The 23,536-nt window shown below is 54.1% G+C and overlaps 1 protein-coding gene across 2 annotated transcripts in view; it reads left to right on the forward strand.

The window, feature by feature from the left end:
* Positions 1–23,536, forward strand: part of COPG2 (COPI coat complex subunit gamma 2) — a 114,761-nt gene that overhangs the window by 70,256 nt on the left and 20,969 nt on the right. For both annotated transcript variants that reach the window (XM_038556493.1, XM_038556494.1), the window contains 3 exons: positions 1,337–1,399; positions 1,869–2,008; positions 2,541–2,712. In XM_038556493.1, the coding sequence (XP_038412421.1) occupies positions 1,337–1,399; positions 1,869–2,008; positions 2,541–2,712 (375 nt within the window). The remainder of the gene's footprint in view (positions 1–1,336; positions 1,400–1,868; positions 2,009–2,540; positions 2,713–23,536) is intronic.

Genomic DNA, 23,536 nt, shown 5'->3' on the forward strand with positions numbered 1-23,536 from the left:
CACTTGGGTGGCTCAGTCAGTTGAGCATCCAGACTCTTGGTTTTGGCTCAGGTCATGATCTCAGTCAGGGTCAGGAGATCAGCCCCACCTTGGCTCTGAGCTCAGTGGGGAGTCTGCTTGAAAGATTCCTTCTGCCCCTCGCCTACACCTGCGTGAGTGCATGCACTCTTTCTCTCTCAAATAAATAAATCTTTTTTTAAAAATAAAGTTTTCCCCTGGTTTTTACATAGAATATGAACATGACTCAAATTTAGGGCTTTTTTCTTTCTTTTTTTTTTTTTTTTTTAATTTTTATTTATTTGTGATAGTCACAGAGAGAGAGAGAGAATGAGGCAGAGACACAGGCAGAGGGAGGAGCAGGCTCCATGCACCGGGAGCGCGACGTGGGATTCGATCCCGGGTCTCCAGGATCGCGCCCTGGGCCAAAGGCAGGCGCCAAACCGCTGCGCCACCCAGGGATCCCAGGGCTTTTTTCTTTTTTAAAAAGATTTTATTTATTCATGAAAGACACAGAGAGAGGCAGAGACACAGGGAGAGGGAGAAGCAGGCTCCCTGTGGGGAGCCTGACTTGGGACTTGATCCCAGGACCTCCAGATCATGAACTGGGCTAAAGGCTCAACCACTGAGCCTCTTAGGCATCCTATGTTTTTTCCCTCCTTCTTTCAATGTTAAGTGTTAATAGCATTTGATGTTAGTGGTCACTGTGTGTCTCTGAGCAGAGATTATGGTATTACCTCCTGTTTTTATTTTCTGAAATAAAATTATTTCAAAGTCTAGTTAATTTTGCTATTAGAGGTTTGTGTTTTTGGGAGGGTTGAGGGTGCAGCAATAGCAGTTGGAGGTTTGTTGTGAAAGAATGTATGAGACAGGATCATTAAAATATTCCCAAGGAATATGTAACTTTAAAACTCAACAACAAAAAAAGAAAGAAAGAAAAAGAGTTTAGTGGCTCAAATTGAGTATGAAAGACCTCCTGCTAACCTTCAAAATTTTCAATTTTTCTGTTGATATTATACAAGTAATTTTTCCTGTTTGAATCATGAGATTTGTTTTATAAATTTTTCCTCCTTTTAAGAGTAATTTTTTTGGGTACATCGTGGTCCATTTAAAGCAAATTCTGTATTTTTAGGGCCACTTTATAATTTCACAAAAAAACATTGACTAAATACATTTTAATTTGGGCATCTTTCTAAAAAAGGTGACAACCTACTGGTATGATTTGGGAATAGCTCTTTACATATCTGCTGGAAGTTTCTGCCCTCATTTCTTTCTGTCTCCATTTTTAGCTTGATAGTGGGAGGGAAGCTCACTTGATTGCTCATATCTGTCTTTGTAGAAATCACACTTGTGGCCACTAAGCCAGAGAAGGTGGCTCCTTCCAGGCAAGACATTTTCCAAGGTATGATGATTTGATGGATAGAAGTAATAGTCTTGCATCCTAGACATTGTAAATATAATGCAGTCCACTACTTTTATTCAATGTGATTAATTCTCAGTACAGGAAATCTTTGTATGACTGAATATTTATTGGTAATAGGTGGCAGTTGCTGGGGCTACCTGGAGTCCACAGGACTTTTCAATTTCCAACTGCTAACCTACTAACTGGGAATACTGCCCTAACTCTTTATCTTGGTTAACAGGGAACTCAGATTCTTACAAAATTAGGGATTTAGTTTTTTTTTTTTCCTCCTTGTAATAATTTAGTATAAACTGTCTTAAAAGATTATTTCACTGAAGTTTGGGGACATATTGGCTGAGCCTTCAACTGTTAGTAAGGCAGTGGAAACTTAAAACCTCTTAGGCACTCAGAGTAATGTCTCTTCCTCTCTCATGCTACTTTCTTCCACCTTTTCTTTTTTTCTCAAAAGAACAATTGGCTGCCATTCCCGAGTTTATGGATCTAGGACCCTTGTTCAAGTCTTCTGAGCCCGTTCAACTTACAGAAGCAGAAACAGAATATTTTGTTCGTTGCATCAAGCACATGTTTACCAATCACATTGTGTTCCAGGTAAGAGAAGTGCCACCACTGGCTCCTCTCGTGGCTCCATGTGCTCAGAGCCGAGTATTGATTCCCCTTCCATTTATTACTGAGAAGTAACTTGTCCTTATTTCTGGGTTTTCTCCTAACTCCATAGCTATAGAAATGCCTTCATATGATGGTTAAAATTTAAGTGGACATGAAACCGAAATGTCTGAATATAATGTATTATAAAAATAATCATCATTTAAAATCAGGATAAATTAAGCGAGTTGTTCCAAGAACTTGGATTTCAATTTGATTTTTAGCTATCAGACTTCTACCATCTTGTTTGGTGGAGCTCAATATCAGGAGGAGAAGAAACTGATGAATAATATAAACAAAAAGAGCTCAAGGCCACTGCTGTTTCCTCAAGAAAAATCTGAGGAGTGGACTGGCAGGACAGTTTAGAGAGAGAAGGGCTAGCAAGTTCCAGAGTAGAGTCATGGGTCATGGGTGGGAGGAACAACATGCTGGAAAAACATCTTAACCTTCATAATGTTTCTGTTTGCTGACTTTTCAGTTTGACTGTACCAATACTCTTAACGACCAGCTACTGGAGAAGGTGACTGTGCAGGTGGAGCCATCAGATTCCTATGAAGTGCTCTGTTGCATCCCAGCCCCCAGCCTCTCTTACAATCAACCAGGCATATGTTACACTCTCGTGCGCCTGCCTGATGATGACTCGACAGCAGGTACTCACAGGAGGGAACAGACGGGAGTAAAGATGCGTTACAACTTAAGCTCTTAAATGTCTGGGTGAATGTTGGGGGTTCAAGAATATAGTTCTTTTCCAGAATTAAATGTAATGATAATGATGGTATATTTATATTTATAAAATTAACTGGTGCTGCAGAAATATTAATTTTATAACTAAGTCTCCGAGTAATATTTGCTGGACGTTTAATCTTAAAGACTGAATATATAAAGTGGTAGCTCAAAAAAGAACTCCAGCTTTCTGCTGGAACAGAGTAATCATTAAAATGAGGGCTCATGTACCTGATGTCTCCTGTGAAGGATCATGGCCTCCTTCTCCCTGATGTTTGTTTCTGGGGCATCCTAAGGACTTTGTATTTAGTAGGTCCATGGCATTTTAAAATAATTGTTTCTGAGGATCCCGTAGCAGAAGGCAGGGGTCTGACAGTAGGTCTCGTCCTAATGAGTGGCTTAGTCAACTTCTGTGTATCCACATTTGGGAAGGGCATTGTAATTCTCTCCATGACCTAAAAGTAGTCTTGAGAGAGAGGTGGGGAGGCCTGTGAAGAAGGCCCAACTGCTAGGGCCAATAGTGTCTACAGTTTTGGGTTTGAAGTCTTGTGAATGTCAAGTATTTATGGTACTTGATTTTTTTTCCCCATTTTCCCACCTGAATTCTTCTCTTGCCACATTCACTCCTCATCTCAACACTGTTATCCAGTTTTTACAGAAATAAGCACACATACTGCATTTATGTTTTGAACAATTTTTATTCCTAGTACAGGAAAAAACAATTTTTACTGCTAGTACACAAAAGAACAATTTTTACTACTGGTACACGAAAAAACAATTTTTACTACTGGTACAGGAAAAAACAGAAGTTAACAAAATTCACAAATACCGGCGAAGGAAGTTACAGAGTTACAAGAAATCGTAAAAGTACTAGTAAATAGTTATCCCTGGTCATCATTCAGTTCTGTCTGGGGCTTAACCTACCTTCTCTTAGCCCCTCTACCAACTCCCTTTTTAGATGTTGATTCTGGGAGCCACTGCCCAATCTCATCTGTGTTGGACGATAGACCAGGCTACTCACTCTAGCACGAGGTAGATTCAAGTTGGCACCATTGCTGGGTCGGAATCCCAGGTGGTTCCCTCTGGCCCTCGGCGGACCTGCACTTCTCTTCTTCAGCCACTCTGGATCCATAACCCCCTGGGTAGGAAGGCACTTTCCTAACTGGCCTCCAATAGTTCTCCTTCAAGCATTAGGCCATCATCAGACTTTGACTTTTAATCACCTCCTTTATCCCTTTATGAAGTTTCTTTATCTCCATCCCCATTTGGCTTCATTTTCTCACCTGGTCTGTTTCCCTCTGGTTACATTGGTCTAAAGTATGTCCACCAGCCACTAAAGAAGCTGGCTGCACTCGTAAGTAAAGCTAGTTTATTTACTCTTGTGTCCAAACTGGTAGCTGGGCCCAGTCTTAACACAGTCCTGTGGCTTTGGCCATCATCCTGGGAAACTGCATTTCTCTCTCTCTCTCTCTCTCTCTCTCTCTTTTTTTTTTTTTTTTTGCCTATAGCTACCTCTTTTTTTTTTTTTCAAAATTCCTCCCTTTACTGTACTTCTAAGGTTTCTGTTTTTTTAAGGGATGCCATTACTTTGCAACTTAATTTTAAAGGGAAGTAAGATGCTGAACTCCCTGAAGAATCCAGCTCTTCCCAACTGAGAATACTAGCTCCTCCCATTTCCCCAGGTTCACTTAGATAATTGATAACTCAGGTGCCTCACACCCCAGGGAGTGGTCTTAACAGAATACAAGAAATACAAGTTTTACAATATCAAAATACAGGAAACAACAATATCGAAATTACAGAAATTACATAGTACAGGAGAAAACAACCACAACAATAAGAGAAAACATTTCTACCAAGAGAAGTATATAGGGAAGGTTTTCTCACCCCTCTTTTCTAAGGAGTTAATTTATTTTTAAAACAGATCTTACAAATTAGCCCAGAGGTTTCAACCTTTGGTCTGCTGGCTATGGACTCTTTTGCTTGATGGTTTGTTAGTATTTTGTTTACAAAAATTTGGCACTTGGGGAATTTTCTTTGTTTCCTGTTAAACTTTTCAAAGGGTTTGCTAATCTGCTGTGTTAAACTCTTGCTTAGAGTTAAAAATTCTTGTCCTTCTATCTTGGAGAAAAGAAATGGAATTTTGTCTCAACACTCGGACCTTTAAAACTTAATTGTTAGTAGTCAATTTAGATTGGATCCATCATAGATACCTGCTTAAAACCAAACTCCTTTCTATTCTTTAGTCTTGGTTAGAAATTCTCACATTTTTAATCTATGGCCAATTCAAAGTCTTTGCTGTGCAAAGAACAGAAGTGAAATACCAGGGCATAGACGGTAATAAGTCTTCATACCACCCCCCACCCCTGCCCCCTGCATTTTCCCCACTGAAAATACTATGAATTTTTTCAATCACCTGAAGATCTACACATCACTTCTACTAATTTCAAAAAGTATATTTTCTATACAATCACAAAAAAAAAGTTACACAGACTGTAATTTCTATCAACTTGAAAACTGTATAGCATAATAGAAAGACAGAGATAGATAGATTTGGGAGATAGATTGGGATCTGGATTTTGACTCTGCTACATATGGACTGGGTAACTTAGACAGATTATTAGATCTCTGTAAACCTTTTATGATTGTTGTAACAATGAAATGAAATTAAATAAGATGATTAGCATGGTGCCAGACACATAGTAAATACTCAATAAATAGAAGTTGTTATTGCTTCAGTTCTGGAAGTATCCACCTTCTCCCTTCTCCCTTTATCCTCTTTAAAATCAAGTCTTCCACAGTTCACAGGACCCCCCCCCCCTTCAATCTCCAGAGAGTTCCCATGATTATCCTGATCTTTGCTATATCTTTAAACTTTCTCTCTCCCCCTTACTTTATATGTGTACAAAAAATCTAAACCCCATCTGACAAAACTGACCTGAACCCCACATCCAGATGGTCCTGTAAGTCCTTCCCTCAGATCACAGACAGTGATGTGTAGAAAGAGTCATCAGTGCCACAGCTTAGTCCTACTGGTCTCCTGTCCTCCAGCAGTTCCTCCTTCAGGCCAACGTGTTTAGAAAAGCCTTCAAGGTAGCATGCGTTCTAAGCGTCCTTTCCTATCCAGCAGCTTGCTTTCCTCTGGGGACTAATGCTGCAGGCAGGGCACAGCTATCGCGTGTGACAATCTGTAGACCTTGCCACTCGCTGGCCCCTGAGGGTGCCCCCTGTTGGACTTCTGTCCTACTGCCTCTTCAGAATCCCATGACTCCTCAACGGTCGTACTCATGGGCTGTCAGGCCTAGGACATCGCATCTCTGAGCTCAGACCACTGCAGCCCATCTAAATATAAACTCACTCAAAAAGCCTCCATCAGCAAATATCCATCCTGAGATCCAGTTTAACAGTACAGGTGTCAGAACCTGTCACGGGGGACACTGGTGACATTTCCTGACACTCTGCTGCCACTTCCTTGACCTCTGCCCTCGCTTAAGCTACTGTAGGATTCCCATGGGCTCCGAATCCTTCCGCTCCCCCCTTACTTTCAGCCTGTCTTCCCACCCTATTTACGTGTTCCCTAGTCACACCATCATCAAGGTACAGATCTTTATTGCTGCCTCTCTTAAATGCTGACATCTCTCCAGAAGGCAACATAAATGTGGCATATCCCCTCATTTCCTCTTTTCCCTTCTTTTGGCCTTAGGAAAAAAAAACCTCTGCTTGTGAACAGCGCTCAGCCTTGGTTCCGCTTGCGAACTTCGTCCTTAACCTACTCTCATCACTCAGAATTCCTCTCATGACTTAGATGCATCTTCATCTTTGAACACCTAAAGCGGCTTCAGGCTTCACTTCACAGATTGACCAGATAACCATTTATTCTCCTGAACCCACCCACTTCACTGGGATTATCTGAGTTTGTAGGCAGCCGCCTATTTTCCTACAACAACTTATTTTTATAAATTTCTCTCATTTTCCTTTATCCCATTAACTATAATCAAATTAAAAGGCAGTGCTGTGCATCATAACCTTTAGTACGTGGCACAATAATTCAGAGAGTTATTTAACAAGTATACTGTCAGCCTAATTCCAATTTCATTTTAACCACTTCGCTTTTAGTTTTTCCTCTGCTCATTTCCATTGGAAAAACAGTAAATATATAGTGTGGTGCCGTCTGTAGCAGGCATCCTTACCAGTGCTCGGTGCTGGGCTCACCAAGTCCACCTGACTGCGCTGCACCACCTGCGCCTTAGACCCAGCTGTCTCGTAGTACGCATTGTCTGTGGTCCCGTGAAACAGTGCTTACCCTCGGATGCAACCGCACCCACGCCTTCCTGTACTCACTAGCATGCACCCATCATCTGGCCTCAATACCACACCCGCCTTTCCTCTTGCCCCCATCAGAGCTGCTGATTCCCTGGGTGGGGAGTTCGTGGGCACTGCTTCATTCTCCATGATGACCCTTTACCGAGCACGAGCCCCTGAAGTGCCCATGGGTTCACTGCTCCTCCACGCTGCCTATCCCTCTCTTGTCCCATCCACTCCCCCAAGTGTCCCGTCTGCTCACATCCCTCCACCACCTTCTCATGGCCGCCCCAGACTCCGCTGTCTCTCCTTTACACTGTGTGCAGAATCACTGAGCTCAGAGACAGACTCTGGGCTCTAGCCTCAGCATCCTATCTGGCTTCACTACTGCCTGCGGGCCCTGTGGACGATTTGCAGCTCTTTCCCTTGACACCTGCTCCCTACCAGGCTTGCCCTCCTGGTCCATGACCAGCTTCTTCACCCCACTGTGCTGTGCTGGATCCATCGGTGGCTCAAATCATGGCTAAACCCTCTGCCATCTTGGAGGAGGTCACTCTCTGGGCTTTTCTCTGACCTTTCCTCTTGTCACCGTCCCTGGAGTGACAGGGTTGTCACCAGCATTGTAAATGGGCCACCACCTCTCCAATCTCCTCCTCTGCTGGCCTCCTCCTTGTCTCCCACGTGCCTCACTGGCTCTGCATGAGCTGTCCTGCATGAGCTTCCTCAGGGCTGGTCCCCACTTGGGGAGCACAGCCCCTGGTCCCTCCACGTCCGCGCCCTCCCCGGGACTCTCTGCCACCCTCACACAGGCGACCCCGATCCTGTCAACAGGCCTCCTGGCCCCGCTGTGAGCACCACCCCTGCCCTTCCTCACTGTGCTCCCCTGGGACCCCCTGTCCCATCCACGTCCTCTGCCCGCTGCAGCCCGGGCCCCACCCGCTTGGCTTCTCTGCTGCATTCGGGGCAAAGCACCCGTCCTGACACCCGAGGCCCTGTCACTCCTTCAGCTGCTCTGTGAGCCGCCCCGCTGGACTCAGAGGTCGTGCCTCGCCCCCTCCTCCATCCCTCACCCGCTGCTCAGCCTGGCTCAGGGGCCTCTGCCTCACACGTGCCCCCTGAGCCCGCAAGCTCCGGCCCACGCTCCCATCCCCCTGCACCCCGCTGCGCTCCCGTCCCCCGGGGCCCCACGGATGCCCCCCCCAGAACCTGGCACGTGTCCACGCAGACCCCTTGGGTGCACTCCCTCTGACAGTGCCCCCGAGTCTCCCTGCTGGTGCCTCTCAGCAGGCGCCTGCCCCCTCTGCCCGCCCTGATGGGGACTCCCAGCCCCCCGCCCCCCACATCCCACCAGAGGCCTTCTTGGCTACATCCACTTGCTCGCTGTCTGTCTGGGCCCGGGTCCTCCTCCCCCACATCTGAGAGCCTGACCCTGGTGCCCACCCCGTGCCCATCCAGTCCCCACCCCGGCTCAGGGGCTCACTGCTCACCCTTTGCCTGTCTGCCCGCCCTCTGCTCGGTCCCTTCCACCCAGTGATTCTCACCCGAGGACCCATGACCCCCAAGACCGCCTACCAGCAACATCGTCTGGGTGTTTTTGGGTTTGTTCTTGGACTGAGCAGAGCACTGCTCCCCCTCAGATGTTCTGATAGGCCTGCCTTGGGGGCCATGCCCACAGCCCCCCTCGGGTGGAAACCACCCCCCCATCCTCGGGAAGGATCACTGCTGTGGAAGCCCACCCCGACCCCTGGGCCCAACGCTCCCCCGTGCACCTCCGGCCTTCTACTTCCATCACACTTCTTCCTCAAACATTCCAACATGACCCCACTGACACTGACCCGGCTCTGTCCTCTTGGAACCACCACATTCCATCCCATAATTACTCTTTGATACGCAACATACCCAAACCCCGTGTGCACTAGGGCTTTGTTCTTGTCATGGCCCCCCAGTGCTAACATCCCCAGGTCATTGTCTCTTTCCCTAGATTACCCCTTTGGATATGTCAGTGATTCCATCACTCTGCAGAGCCTTTCCCGTCGTGTCCCTCTGTGGCTCCTGCCAAGTGTACCTTTCCTTCCACCTGTCAGGCAGCTAGTCTGCGGTGTCCTCTGCAGGTGGATTCACTGGTCTTTCCCATCCTCTCTCCGGTCTGCTCATCACCCTCAACCCTGGACGTGTAATCAGTCCACAAGGTCACTTTTAAAAGGTGCCTTCTCTGCGCCTGGAGCTTGGCCCTTGTCTCCCCACACTGGTCGCCACATACACCCATTGGTCCTAAGGATTAGGACCTCCCTTCCAACCCCATCAAACCCACTTACTGTCACCAACCCCACCCCCCCGGATCCGTAGTAAAGAGCCTGGCTGAAAAGTTCTACGCCTGCCACCACATTCAGGGCCGCAGGAGCAGCCCTGCGACCACCTCTGTGTCCTCCCTCCTTGCCCACACCTTGGCTCGGGCTGCCACTCGCTGGCCCACCTCTCTGAACTTCCCTCTGGGGGCCAGAAGGCATTCTTGGCCACCTCCCTCTTCCCTGCTCCCCTCTTGGTGTCCCGCCTGGCTCCCTCCACCATGCTGCCCTCTCCTTCCGCCCCTGGGTGCCCCCCCTCACGCTGCCCACCTCCCGTCACCCTGCACCGGGGACCCTCTGGACACTCCTCCCTGCCACCTTTCCACGGGCTGCGCGACTTCCCTTTCCTCTCAGCCCAGGGACGGCACCCTGCCTCTTCTCCGGGACCCACGCACCTCACGGCTCCCCAGAGCCTGTCCTGTAGTCCATGGGGTCATCCCTTCGCCATTGGGATGTGCTCCCGCCCAGGACCTGCTCTCAGCTCACACTCTTTCCATCCCCTGCACAGGCCATGTTCTCTGTGTGGCCACCTGCTGTCCCTCATCTGGTCCTTCCTGCGGCTCTGGACACTGCCCCCTCCCCGGAGGCTCCCTATTCCCCAGCCTCACCCACCTCACCTTCCTCCTTCCTCTCCTCCTTTCAGTTAAGCCCTTGCCCACGGGAGCAGCAGGCCTGCACATTGAACTCGTCCTCCTTCCCTCACCGCCCCTGCTTCCATTCTTTCTGTGCAGGCCCTCCGTTGCACCCCCGTGCATTCCCCTGGCCCTGTGCCCCCCACTGACCTGTCCAGATCCCCCTTTGTCCTCCATCCCTCTTGGCCATCAGCTGATCTGAGCCCATCCTCTTGCTCTCCATCCTGGGAAGCCTTGTCACCTGTGTTGTCCAGCGGATGAAGCCTCTGTAGCCAGGGTCCCCAGACCTGAGCGTCCCGCCCCTTGCTCCCCCTCTGTGCCCCGTGCTGCCTACGTCATCCTCTTGGACTAAACCTATGGCATTCTGAGCCCTCCTCCCTCTGTGGCCACCTTCTTCCTCACCACTGTGCTGTCCAGAATCCATCTACTGTCCCATTCACCGCTAGGCACTCTACCTTCTCAGGTCTGCCATTTGGGAGAAAGTCGATACTTTTCTAGGCTTCTCTATGACCTAGACTCACCCTGCTATGATACCTCTAGCGATTAGACAGGTAGCCACCTCTTCCTCCTCTCCCTCTGGCCCCCTTCCACTCTCCCACCTTCTTCAGACTCCTAGGTGATTTCTGGCCTGTGCTTTTCCTCATGCATCAGCATCATCACACTCGGGCCTATTTTGGGGGTCAAGTTCCTGGTCCCTCCACGTCTGCACCCTCCCCGGGGCTCTCTGCCACCTTCGCACAGGCGACCCCGATCCTGTCAACAGGCCTCCTGGCCCCCCTGCGAGCACCACCTCTGCCCTTCCTCACTGTGCTCCCCTGGGACCCCCTGTCCCATCCACGTCCTCTGCCCGCTGCAGCCCGGGCCCCACCCGCTTGGCTTCTCTGTTGCATTCGGGGCAAAGCACCCGTCCTGACACTCGAGCCCCTGTGGCTCCTTCAGCTGCTCTGTGAGCCGCCCCGCTGGACTCGAAGGTCGTGCCTCGCCCCCTCCTCCATCCCTCACCCGCTGCTCAGCCTGGCTCAGGGGCCTCTGCCTCACACGTGCCCCCTGAGCCCGCAAGCTCCGGCCCACGCTCCCATCCCCCTGCACCCCGCTGCGCTCCCGACCCCGGGGCCCCACGGATGCCCCCCCCAGAACCTGGCACGTGTCCACGCAGACCCCTTGGGTGCACTCCCTCTGACAGTGCCCCCGAGTCTCCCTGCTGGTGCCTCTCAGCAGGCGCCTGCCCCCTCTGCCCGCCCTGATGGGGACTCCCAGCCCCCCGCCCCCCACATCCCACCAGAGGCCTTCTTGGCTACATCCACTTGCTCGCTGTCTGTCTGGGCCCGGGTCCTCCTCCCCCACGTCTGAGAGCCTGACCCTGGTGCCCACCCCGTGCCCATCCCGTCCCCACCCCGGCTCAGGGGCTCACTGCTCACCCTTTGCCTGTCTGCCCGCCCTCTGCTCGGCCCCTGCCACCCAGTGATTCTCACCCGAGGACCCATGACCCCCAAGACCGCCTACCAGCAACATCGTCCGGGTGTGTTTTTGGGTTTGTTCTTGGACTGAGCAGAGCACTGCTCCCCCTCAGATGTTCTGATAGGCCTGCCTTGGGGGCCATGCCCACAGCCCCCCTCGGGTGGAAACCACCCCCCCCATCCTCGGGAAGGATCACTGCCGTGGGAGCCCACCCCGACCCCTGGGCCGCACGCTCCCCCGTGCGCCTCCGGCCTCCAGCAGCATCACTGACACTGTTCCTCCAGTTTCCCCATGTCCCCTACTCTGACGTTGACCCGGCTCTGTCCTCTTGGAACCACCACATTCTTTCCCTGTCACTCCGACACCAATGTGTCCCAAACCCCACGTGCACTAGCACATCGTTTTCTTCACACCCGCCCCCCCCCGACCCCACTCCATACCCCCCCAAATCCCCCCCCCCCGGTGATGACACAAGGCACTGTGACAGTATCTCTGGCCTGTTACTGGTATTCGTGCTTGTCACTGTCTCCCTCCCTACGTCACCCCTTCTGATTTCAGACCCATGACACTGTCCCCTGCAGAGCCCTGCTCCTGTGGCCCTCACGTCCCCCAGTGACTCCTGCCAAGCCCACCTTCCCTTCCACCTTTCCTGCAGCTACTGTCCCTTGTCCCCTCTGGGTGGATTCGCTGATCTTTTCTGCCATCCGCTCAGCCTATAGTCAACATCCTCAACCCTAAACGTGTAAGCAGCCCACAAGCTTAGTTTAAAAAGATGGTTTTGTCAGTACATAGAGCTTGGCTCGTGTCTCCCAACCCCCACCCCCATGCCCACTGATCCCAACCCTCCCCTCCCATAAACCCATGTCACACCCCAACCCAAACACTGTCCCCCACCCCATGCCCCCCCACCTCATCCCTCCCCACCCGGGTACCCCTGACCCCCTATTCCCCACCCACCCTAACCCTTCCCTCCCGCCCCCATTCCCCTCCCACCCCAACCCCACCTCCCACCCTGACCCCGCCGGATCCATAGTAGAGCCTGGCCAAAAATTATCCCCTTGCTGCAGCATTTAAGACTATAGGAGCAGCCAGTGCTAGCCAGCCCTTCCCTCCCCGATTTCCTCATGCCTCTGCTCCCACTGGGGGCCCCGACACTGAGAACTTCCTTCTGATTGGCACCACTGGGACTTGCCTGGATTCCTGCCTGCTCTTCCCTCTTCACCTTACTCGCCCCCCCCCCAGTTTGGGGTCTTCCCACCTCCCTTCCACCACACTCCACTCCATCCTCCCCAGTGCCACCCCTCACACTGCCCACCTCCTGTCACCCTGCACCGGGGACCCTCTGGACACTCCTCCCTGCCACCTTTCCACGGGCTTCGCAGTTTCCCTTTCCTCTCAGCCCAGGGACGGCACCCTGCCTCTTCTCCAGGACCCACGCGCCTCACGGCTCCCCAGAGCCTGTCCTGTAGTCCATGGGGTCATCCCTTCGCCATTGGGATGTGCTCCCGCCCAGGACCTGCTCTCAGCTCACACTCTTTCCATCCCCTGCACAGGCCATGTTCTCTGTGTGGCCACCTGCTGTCCCTCATCTGGTCCTTACAGTGGCTCTGGACACTGCCCCCCCCCCCCCGAGGCTCCCTATTCCCCAGCCTCAGCCACCTCACCTTCCTCCTTCCTCTCTTCCTTTCAGTCAAACCCTTGCCCACGGGACTTCACCCCAAGTCTTCCCCTTCCTCTTCCTTCCCTTGACTGGTGCATCCATCTCTCCTTCATCAGCCCCGAATACCCACCCCTGCCAGGTCTGCCTCCATCCCCCTCTCCTCGCTGACATGGCACAGATCTCCTCTGCCCTCTTGGTCATGCTCCTCTCACAGCACCCATCTGCAGACTTAAGACCCTCCTCTCACCCTCATCCCACTGCTCCTCACCTGGTCTCTTGTCTACCCGATCCAACCTCATGGGAAGGAGCCCCCAAGCCCCTGTCCCTGCCCTCTGCGCCTTCAGCACCCTCACGTCTTCCTAGTGTAACCCTGTGGTGCCCGCGCTGCTGAAGTCCCCAGTCCCCCTCTGGTTCCCTCACGGTGCCCCTGCCTCCCCTAAACCTCCATCCTTCAGCCCCACGGCCCCACATTACAGAGGAAAGCACCACACATTTGGTTAGTAAAGCAAAATGTTCCCTCACCCTTGGTTCCCAGCCACTCCCCCCATGTCTAAGCAGATTTGCTACCCACATTCTGGACTCCATCCCCCTGAGGTGACAGCCATGGCTTCTGCACGGGGCCTATGTCCCCTTCCTGCTGCCGTCCATCCCGGTGACTCCTTTCCCCGCTGGGCTCCCGAGGGCCCTGGAGTATTCGGATGCGGAACTCTGGTGTGACAGCCCTGCTCGGCCCAGCTCTGCTCCTGCCCTGGCCTTCGTACCGCACCTGCCACCCCTCTTGGCCTTCAGAGACCTGCTGACGTCCCAGGTTGGGAGCCCCTCAGGCTGCGTTCCCCTTTCCACGGTGCCCCTCATACATTCATGATTTTCTCCCCGCTGGTTGCTCTGTTTTCCCATTAAGTTCCCTGACCCGACTCTCATCTGACGGACCGCCTTCCGTGGCTGCCTGAGACTCCACAGTCTTCCTTGCACCCCGCTGCCTGCAGACTGACTTGGCTCGGCACTTCCTCCACATTTGGTTCTGCTCTTGTCTTCCAGAAACCTCTTCATCTTCCCCTCCCCCTTCCCCACTACACGCCCATCATGATTTCCTAGCCTTTCCTCAATATCTCCTTCTTTTTGGACTAGCCTTCTTGCTCCTCCTTGCTGTCCCCTTCATCCCCAACATGCTGTATTAAATCCATCTCTTGTCCCAATTCGCCCAAAGCCCCCTACCTTTTCAGGTCTGCCACTTTGAGCTCCTCTCTGAACTTTCATTGTCTTACCATGCCTTTGCTGCCAGGGTTGTCTCCTGCATTTTCAGTGGGCCACCACCTGTATCACCTCATCTCCTGGCCTCCTGTGTCTCTCGGGTTCCATGCTTGTCTTACCTGTGTTGTGCTCTTCTTCCTGCACGAGCTTCCTCAGGGCTGGTCCCCACTCGGGGCGCACAGCCCCTGGTCCCTCCACGTCTGCGCCCTCCCCAGGGCTCTCTGCCACCCTCACATAGGCAACCCCAATCCTGTCAACAGGCCTCCTGGCCCCCCTGCGAGCACCACCCCTGCCCTTCCTCACTGTGCTCCCCTGGGACCCCCTGTCCCATCCACGTCCTCTGCCTGCTGCAGCCCGGGCCCCACCCGCTTGGCTTCTCTGCTGCATTCGGGGCAAAGCACCCGTCCTGACACTCGAGCCCCTGTGGCTCCTTCAGCTGCTCTGTGAGCCGCCCCGCTGGACTCGGAGGTCGTGCCTCGCCCCCTCCTCCATCCCTCACCCGCTGCTCAGCCTGGCTCAGGGGCCTCTGCCTCACACGTGCCCCCTGAGCCCGCAAGCTCCGGCCCACGCTCCCATCCCCCTGCACCCCGCTGCGCTCCCGTCCCCCGGGGCCCCACGGATGCCCCCCCCAGAACCTGGCACGTGTCCACGCAGACCCCTTGGGTGCACTCCCTCTGACAGTGCCCCCGAGTCTCCCTGCTGGTGCCTCTCAGCAGGCGCTTGCCCCCTCTACCTGCCCTCCTGTCCTGACAACCCCTGCCAACACCAAGCCCGACACCCCTGTACTCGGTGTCCATCCACAAGGCCATGGGTCCTGCCTGCACCCCTCCTCCTGTCGCCCTGCCTCCCTGGTAGGCGTCTCCCTCGACATGCTCTCTTCACTGTGGCCTCTTGTCCTGTCCCCCCTGCCATGGCTGTGGAAGGTGCTCTCTGCTCCTGTCCCTGAAACTCAACTACCTTTGTCTGCCACTCCCACGTCAGCCTTGCTGCTCGTGTGCTCAGTGGGTGGACTCCGCATTGCTGGTGAATCCAGCACAGCCTCCACCATCCCAGGTGCCCTGTGGGCTGCACCCACTTGCTGCCCATCTGCCTCGTCTTGAGCCCTTGTCTCCTAGCCTCAGTTCTGCTGCCTCCACTTCTGCTGGTGGGACCTCATCTGCCCACACTTCGCCTCTGCCCATCTCCCCACTCTGCACCTTCGCCCAGCAGTCCTTCCCCAGGACCCCACGGAGCCTGTCCCAGCAGCAGCAGCTCAGGTTTTGGTCTTTAGGTACCTGCTTGCTCATGGTCGGTACTGCGCAGAGCCCCACTCCCCCTCCAGTCTTTTCTTGGGCTTCCATTGTGTTCCCACAGGCCCCTTGGGGGCAGCCCACCCCTCCATCCCAGGGAGGGGTCCTTGCGGTGGGAGCCCAGCCCGCCTCCTGGGCTGCCACTCCCCTTGTGGGCCTCAAGCCCCCTATGGTTTGCCAGCAGTACTTTTCCTCAAGTCCCAGCACTGCCCACACCCACACCCGTGTGCCAGCTGCGCCCTGACCCCCAGCTGCTTCTAGCACTGTTCTTTCCTCACCCCTCCACACACTCCTCCTTCCTCCAACACTTAATGACTCTCAGTCCTGTGGTCCAGATCCGGTCCTTCTCCGTGCTTGCCACTCTCCCTTTTCCTGGGGGACCTACTGAGGAATGGTCCCACCGCATAGCTTTGTTCTTCTGGTGCTCCCTGCCCTTTCTGTTGACTGCTGACCAGACCTTTCTCTCCACCCATCCTCTTGTGTCCTTTCTGGGTGGCTTCACTGGTCTCCCCCTGCTCTCCCAGCCTGTAGTCATCACCCACAACACAGCACGTGACATCAGCCCACTGCTCCATCAGATGACATGGGTTTCACAGTGCCTGGAGGTTGGCTCCTGTCCCCTCCCTCCCCCTCCGCCACCAATGCCCACTTTGCCCTCCCATCCAACCTCATCACACCTACCCACACCCAGACCTGCCTGAACCCTGCCCCTGCCTCCCACACTGTCAGAATCAGTAGTAAAGAGCCCGCCAAAAAGTTCTACCCTTGCCACAATATTCAAGGCCACAGGAAAAGCCACCTCTCTTCTTCCGCTGTCCCTCCGTTAGTGTCCAGCCTTCCTCCCATTTGCCACACTTTACTCTTCATCCTCTCCTCAGTGCCTCCCCTCACCTTGTCTGTCTCTGGGAGGGACACTCCCAGTTAATTGCAACAAGACCCCATTCTGACGTCCTTCTTGCCACCTTTTCTCATGGGACACTTTTCTTCCTCTCCTTCTCAGCCCACCTCTTCTCTAGGACCCATGCATCTCATCTCCAAGATCCTTAATTCCGGTCATGTAGTTGCACCGGATCATCCCTTCTTCATCGGGGAGTGCTCCTCCATGACCTGCTCTCACAGCTCACACTCTTTCCATCATCTTGACAGGCCACATCCTCTCCCGAAACCATCTGTTGTCTCTCATCCTGTCCTTCCACTGGCTCTGGCCACTCTCTTTCCCTAGCGTCACCCCATCTCCCTTCCTTCCTCCTCTTTCAGTCAAGCCCTTGTCCACAGGACTTCACACCAGGCCTGCCACTTCCTTCTGCTCTTCCTCCCCTTGCGCTCACTGCTTCCATTTCTTCTCCATCAGGTCCCCTGATGTGTCCCAGCCCCCTGCCCTTGTACTCTCTCTTTACTTTGACGTGGGCTGGACCTCCCTCTGCCTACTTCCCTCTTGGCCGTGTTCCTCACAATACACACATGCAGGGTTTAAGGCCCTCCTCTCCCTCTCCATCCCATTCTGCCTCAACCCTTCTGTTGTCCACTCAATCACAGCTCCTGAACAAAAGCTCCCTAGGTCCCCACTATCCAGACCCTTACCGTCTCCCTCTGTGTACCTCTGCTGCCTACATTATCGTCTTGGACTAGACCTAGGATACCCACTGGTTTTGAGTTCCCTGTTCTTCCCAGTTCCCGACGTGGAGTCTCTGTGCATCATGCTAGACCTCCACCCTTGCCAGCCTCACAGGATTGTCAGAAGCAAGGATTCAGTAACTGGTGTGAAATCTCACCTCCGCCTTGGTTCCCACCTACTACTCTGCCATTTCTAAGCATATTTGCTACTCACAAAACATTTTATTCAGGTGAATCCCTTCCAAAGTCCCTGAGATTACCTGCCATGCTTTCTGTGCAGGGTCTGTCATAATGTGCAAAAATGCCATGTCTCCTGTTTTACCCCATTTTGGCTCTTTCCCCACCTCTGCCGAAGGCTTCAAACACCCAGTCTGGGGTGGCTTGATTCAGCTCTGCTTCTACCATCTGGCCTCAGTGCAGCACATGCCAGCCCTCTAGCCCCCTGAGATCTGTGACATCCCCGGATTGGGAGCTCTCCAGGCTGCCTTCCCCATCCACGGTGCCCCTTCTACCAACCCTGAGTACCTTGTACATTGGTGAGGTTCCTTCTCTCTGCTCTTCTGTGCTGTCCCTTTCTCTTCCCATTGGCTCTTCTGACCCAACTCATATCCGCAAAATTGCTTTCTCATGAATGTCCACAACTACTGTGTGTATCAACACTGGGCTGGTACTGAACCTTGCTTGGCCCACTCTTGTCTTCGAGAGACACTCTCGGTCATCTTCAATATCTTGTCCTACTTCCTCTACTACCTGCCACTCATGGAAAAGACTTAACAGTCTTTTCCTTGACATATGCTCCCTCCCTAACCTGCCTCCTATTCTTTTTCATCCCTAATAGGCTGCACTCAATCCATCTGATATCCCAATTCACCCCTAAGCAACCAGCCCTTTTGGGTACACCATTTTGAAGACAGTGGTTGCTTATCTGGACTTCTCTCTGACCTTTCATCATCTCCTATGCCCTTCACTAACCTAGAGGCCACTACCTCTACCACCTCATCCTCCTCCTGCCTCCTCCAACCTGTTTTGAGTTCTTACTTGCCTGACCTGCACTGTATTCTTTCTTCTGCACAGGCTTCTTCATGTCCTTGGTCCATCAAGGTAGGCAAGTTCCTAGATTGCCCACACCTCCCTCCTTTGGCTCTTTGACCTTCATTTCTCTTGAAGTACATCCCAGTATCCTCTGAACAAGCTTCACATGCCCTGGCTACCAGGATTCCTCACCTGCCCTCCCTCACTGTGCTCGCCTGGGACCCCCTGTCCCATCAACATCCTCCGCCCGCTGTAGCCTGGGCCCCACCCGCTTGGCTTCTCTGCTGCATTGGGGCAAAGCACCCGTCCTGACACCCGAGGCCCTGTCACTCCTTCAGCTGCTCTGTGAGCTGCCCCGCTGGACTCGGAGGTCATGCCTCGCCCCCTCCTCCATCCCTCACCCGCTGCTCAGCCTGGCTCATGGGCCTCTGCCTCACACGTGCCCCTTGAGCCCGCACGCTCCGGCCCACGCTCCCATCCCCGTGCACCCCGCTACGCTCCTGTCCCCTGGGGCCCTGCGGATGCCCCCCCACCCCCAGAACCTGGCACGTGTCCACGCAGACCCCTTGGGTGCACTCCCTCTGACAGTGCCCCTGAGTCTCCCTGCTGGTGCCTCTCAGTAGGCGCCTGCCCCCTCTGCCTGCCCTGATGGGGACTCCCAGCCCCCCGCCCCCCACATCCCACCAGAGGCCTTCTTGGCTACATCCACTTGCTCGCTGTCTGTCTGGGCCCGGGTCCTCCTCCCCCACGTCTGAGAGCCTGACCCTGGTGCCCACCCCGTCCCCACCCCAGCTCAGGGGCTCACTGCTCACCCTTTGCCTGTCTGCCCGCCCTCTGCTCAGCCCCTGCCACCCAGTGATTCTCACCCAAGGACCCATGACCCCCAAGACCGCCTACCAGCAACATCGTCCGGGTGTGTTTTTGGGTTTGTTCTTGGACTGAGCAGAGCACTGCTCCCTCTCAGATGTTCTAATAGGCCTGCCTTGGAGGCCGTGCCCACAGCCCCCCTCGGGTGAAAACCACCACCACCCAACCTAGGAAAGTGTCACCACTATGGAAGTCCTGACTTCCAGAGCTGAAGTCTCTTCTTGTGCACCTGTAGGCTTCCATTGTTTGCCATGGAATCTTCTCCCTCAAATCCCAGCACTGTCCCCACTTAGTAGCCTGTCAGTAGTCTTCTTGGAACCACCGTGTTATATTCCCTTCTATATTTACTGGTTGACGTGTGACATGCCCCAGTGCCCGTGTGTATCACAAGCATTGTTCTCACAGCTCCTGCCACACTCTTCTTGTTCCTCCACCATTTACGATCTCAAGTGTTTTGAAAATATCTTTGGTCCAGGCTGGTCTTTCTAGCATTTGCCATTGTCCCTTCACCTACTCCTGCTCCTTTCAGACCTGTGACACTCTCACCCTATATAGCCCTGGCCCTATGGTCCTCATGCCTCCTGAGTTACCCGCTAACCAGACCTCCTACCTGCTCTTCTCCGTCCTCTCTGGGTGAAGTCAGCGGTCTTTCCCAGCTTCTCAGCTGTGGTCGTCACCTTCAACACTAGATGTGTAATCGGTCTACAAGCTCAGTTGAAGATGGATTTCTCAGTACCTAGAGCTTGGCACGTGTACCCCTCCCAATATCCGCCCCCCACCCCTAGCCCAGTAATCCCAATCCTCCCCTCCAGACCAACCCAGTAAAACCCAGCCCCCCCCCCAGTAAAACCCACACACCCAACCCAACCCCTTCCCTGCCTCCCACCCCTTCCCTGCCTCCCACCCCATCCCCAACTCCCATCCCATCCCCATCCCCGCCTCCCACCCCATCCCCATCCCCACCGGATCCGTAGTAAAGAGCCTGGCCGAAAAGTTTGATCCTTGTCACAACACTCAAGGATGTACAAGCAGCCACTGCTAGTCACCACCCCTTTTCCCTGATCTTTCCCCATGCTTCTGACCGTACAGGCTGCCACCAAGATCTGCTCTTCCTCTGGTAGGCTCCTGTGAGATCTGCCAGGATGCATCCTCTGTCCCCCTCCCCTCCTCCTCCTCACTCCCTGTGCTGGCATCCACCCTGTCTTCCTTCTACCGTGGTCCCCTCTCCTTGGTTCCTTGGGTGCCTCCCTTCACCTGGTCTGTCTCCAGGAGGTGGCCCACCCATCACACTGCATCAAGACCCCTTTTAAACATTCCTTCCTGCAGCCTTTCCTCACGGGCTTCATTGCTTCCCTTTCCCTCCTCGGCACATGGAAAGCACCCTGCCTCTTCCGTAGAGCCTGGGCATCTCACCCCAAGGCTCCCGAATGCTTGTCATTTAATTATACTAAGTCATCCCTTCATCATAGGGGATGTCCTCCTTCTATGACCCTCGCTCAGCTCACACTCTTTCCATCCCCTCACAGGCCATGTTCTCTCTGCAACCACCTGCTGTCCCTTGTCTGGTCCCTCCACTGGCCCTGGCCTGCCCTCCCGTGAGGCTCCTGTTCACTAGCCTCACCCCCATCTCACCTTCCTTCTCTGTCTTCCCTTTCAGTCAAACCCTTGCTCATGGGACTTCACACCAGGCCTGCAGACCCACCCTGTCCCGTCACCCATGTCTCCCACTGCCCATTGTCCAGTACCACATTCCTGCTCTGCCTTCTTTACCTCTTGACCACATCCTTCACAGAACACCCAAATGCAGGGTTTAAGACCCACCTCTTCCCCCCGTGCCCCATCCCATCTGCCTGGCCCCTTCTGCCGTCCACCTGGTCAAACACTGTGAACAAGAGCCCACTGCCCCCCAAACCCCTGGCATCTCACCCTCCTCTCTCCTGTTGCTGTGCACACTGCCTTCTTACACTAGACCTATGACATTCCTGGTTTCAAACATCTTCTACTCTGTTTCTCTGGGCAGAGGCTCTTTGCACACCAGACCCCCTCCTCTGCCAGCCCCTGGCAGTAGCGGAAGCGTAAACTGGGTCACTGTTGGGAAATGTCACCTTTGCTTGATTTCTATGCACTCCTTCACCACGTCTGCTGCGAATCTGCTACTCGCACTCGAGACCCCATCCACGTGCCCGTCCCGAGACCCCAAGGTCACCTGCAGTGGTCTCTGCACAGAGTCTCTCTGTGTAAGACTGCCTGGTTTCCTCTGTTTTACTCCTCTCCTTAGGGCTCCTTCCCCTGCTGGCTCCTGGCTCTCCATACCACACACGCCACTCCTCCTGCCCTGTGAGACTCGCAGCTTTTTGGGATGCCTTCCCCTTCTGCTAGGTGCCCCCTTTACCCACTGACTCCCTCGCATATTTGAAGTACACTTCCCTCTCCTGTGTCACCTGTATCTTTCTCCTCCTGTCTATTCGCCGAACCCAGTGCACGATCGCAGACCGCCTTCCCAGAGCGACTCAGCGAGTCCCTGTCTCCTCTCCAAGCGGGCTATGGGATGAACCTTCTGGGCCTATCCTCTGCCTGTTCTCCCACTGTCTTTGAGACCCCCTCTGCCACATGTACAACTCCCTGTCCTCCTGCAATGCCCGCCATCCTGGGATGGATTCAGTGGTCTGTTCCTTGACAAACCTGCTCCCCTCTGACCTGCCCTCATGTTGGCCCCATTCCCCGCCTCTTCACCCCCAACTTGCTGCACTGAATCCATCTGCTGTCCCAGCTCATTCCTAAGCAAGCTACCTCTTCAGATCTGTCACTGGGAAGCGGTCCTTGTTCTCTGGGCCACGTGCCCACATTTCACATCTCCCCATGCCCCGCAGTGACAAGGCTCTCTCCAACATGCTCACCAGGCCACTTATCCTGCCCTGGCTTCCTCCCACGCGGCCCGCGGCCCTGGCTAGCCCGATGGATGCATCCTATGCCCTGTCACCTGCGTCGGCTGCTACACACACCAGTCTCATTAGGGGAGAAGCTCTGGATTCGTTATGTCCAGTGCCTCTTTGGACTCTTTCCCAAGCCTCTCCTGCCCTTACTCACTAAACTTGCCCATTAGACCATCTCATGGAGACTCGCACCTGACCTCAACCTCCTAAGCCCAGACTTAATGTCTCACCTATTTTGTGCCTTGACAGCATACAAAAGAAAGAAAATGTCCACTTTAAGTGATGAAACATTGAGTTCCTCTGTGAGCCGCCCCACTGGACTCGGAGGTCGTGCCTCGCCCCCTCCTCCATCCCTCACCCGCTGCTCAGCCTGGCTCAGGGGCCTCTGCCTCACACGTGCCCCCTGAGCCCGCACGCTCCGGCCCACGCTCCCATCCCCGTGCACCCCGCTGCCCTCTCGTCCCCCGGGGCCCCACGGATGCCCCCCCCCCAGAACCTGGCACGTGTCCACGCAGACCCCTTGGGTGCACTCCCTCTGACACTGCCCCCGAGTCTCCCTGCTGGTGCCTCTCAGCAGGCGCCTGCCCCCTCTGCCTGCCCTGATGGGGACTCCCAGCCCCCCACCCCCCACATCCCACCAGAGGCCTTCTTGGCTACATCCACTTGCTCGCTGTCTGTCTGGGCCCGGGTCCTCCTCCCCCACGTCTGAGAGCCTGACCCTGGTGCCCACCCCGTGCCCATCCCGTCCCCACCCCGGCTCAGGGGCTCACTGCTCACCCTTTGCCTGTCTGCCCGCCCTCTGCTCGGCCCCTGCCACCCAGTGATTCTCACCCGAGGACCCATGACCCCCAAGACCGCCTACCAGCAACATCGTCCGGGTGTGTTTTTGGGTTTGTTCTTGGACTGAGCAGAGCACTGCTCCCCCTCAGATGTTCTGATAGGCCTGCCTTGGGGGCCATGCCCACAGCCCCCCTCGGGTGGAAACCACCCCCCCATCCTCGGGAAGGATCACTGCTGTGGAAGCCCACCCCGACCCCTGGGCCGCACGCTCCCCCGTGCACCTCTGGCCTTCTACTTCCATCACTTGCCACCAGCCCTTCTTCCTCAAAGCCCAGCACTGCCCCCACTCTGCCTTGGCCCAGCTCTCCTCCTGGACCCACATATTCCCTCCCACATTTACTCTCTGACACAGATGTATTCCACACCCACAGGTGCACTAGAGCATTGTTCTCTTCACGTACACACCAACTCCCTCCCTGCCTCCAGCATTTCCTCTCAGGCATCATGACCCTATCAGTGCAAAAACCTGCTCCTTTTCAGTGATTGCCATCATTCCTTCCTCTAAGATACCGTTCCTCATTGCAGACC

This window comes from Canis lupus, chromosome 14 (genome assembly GCF_011100685.1).
Source record: "Canis lupus familiaris isolate Mischka breed German Shepherd chromosome 14, alternate assembly UU_Cfam_GSD_1.0, whole genome shotgun sequence".
NCBI lineage: Eukaryota > Metazoa > Chordata > Mammalia > Carnivora > Canidae > Canis > Canis lupus.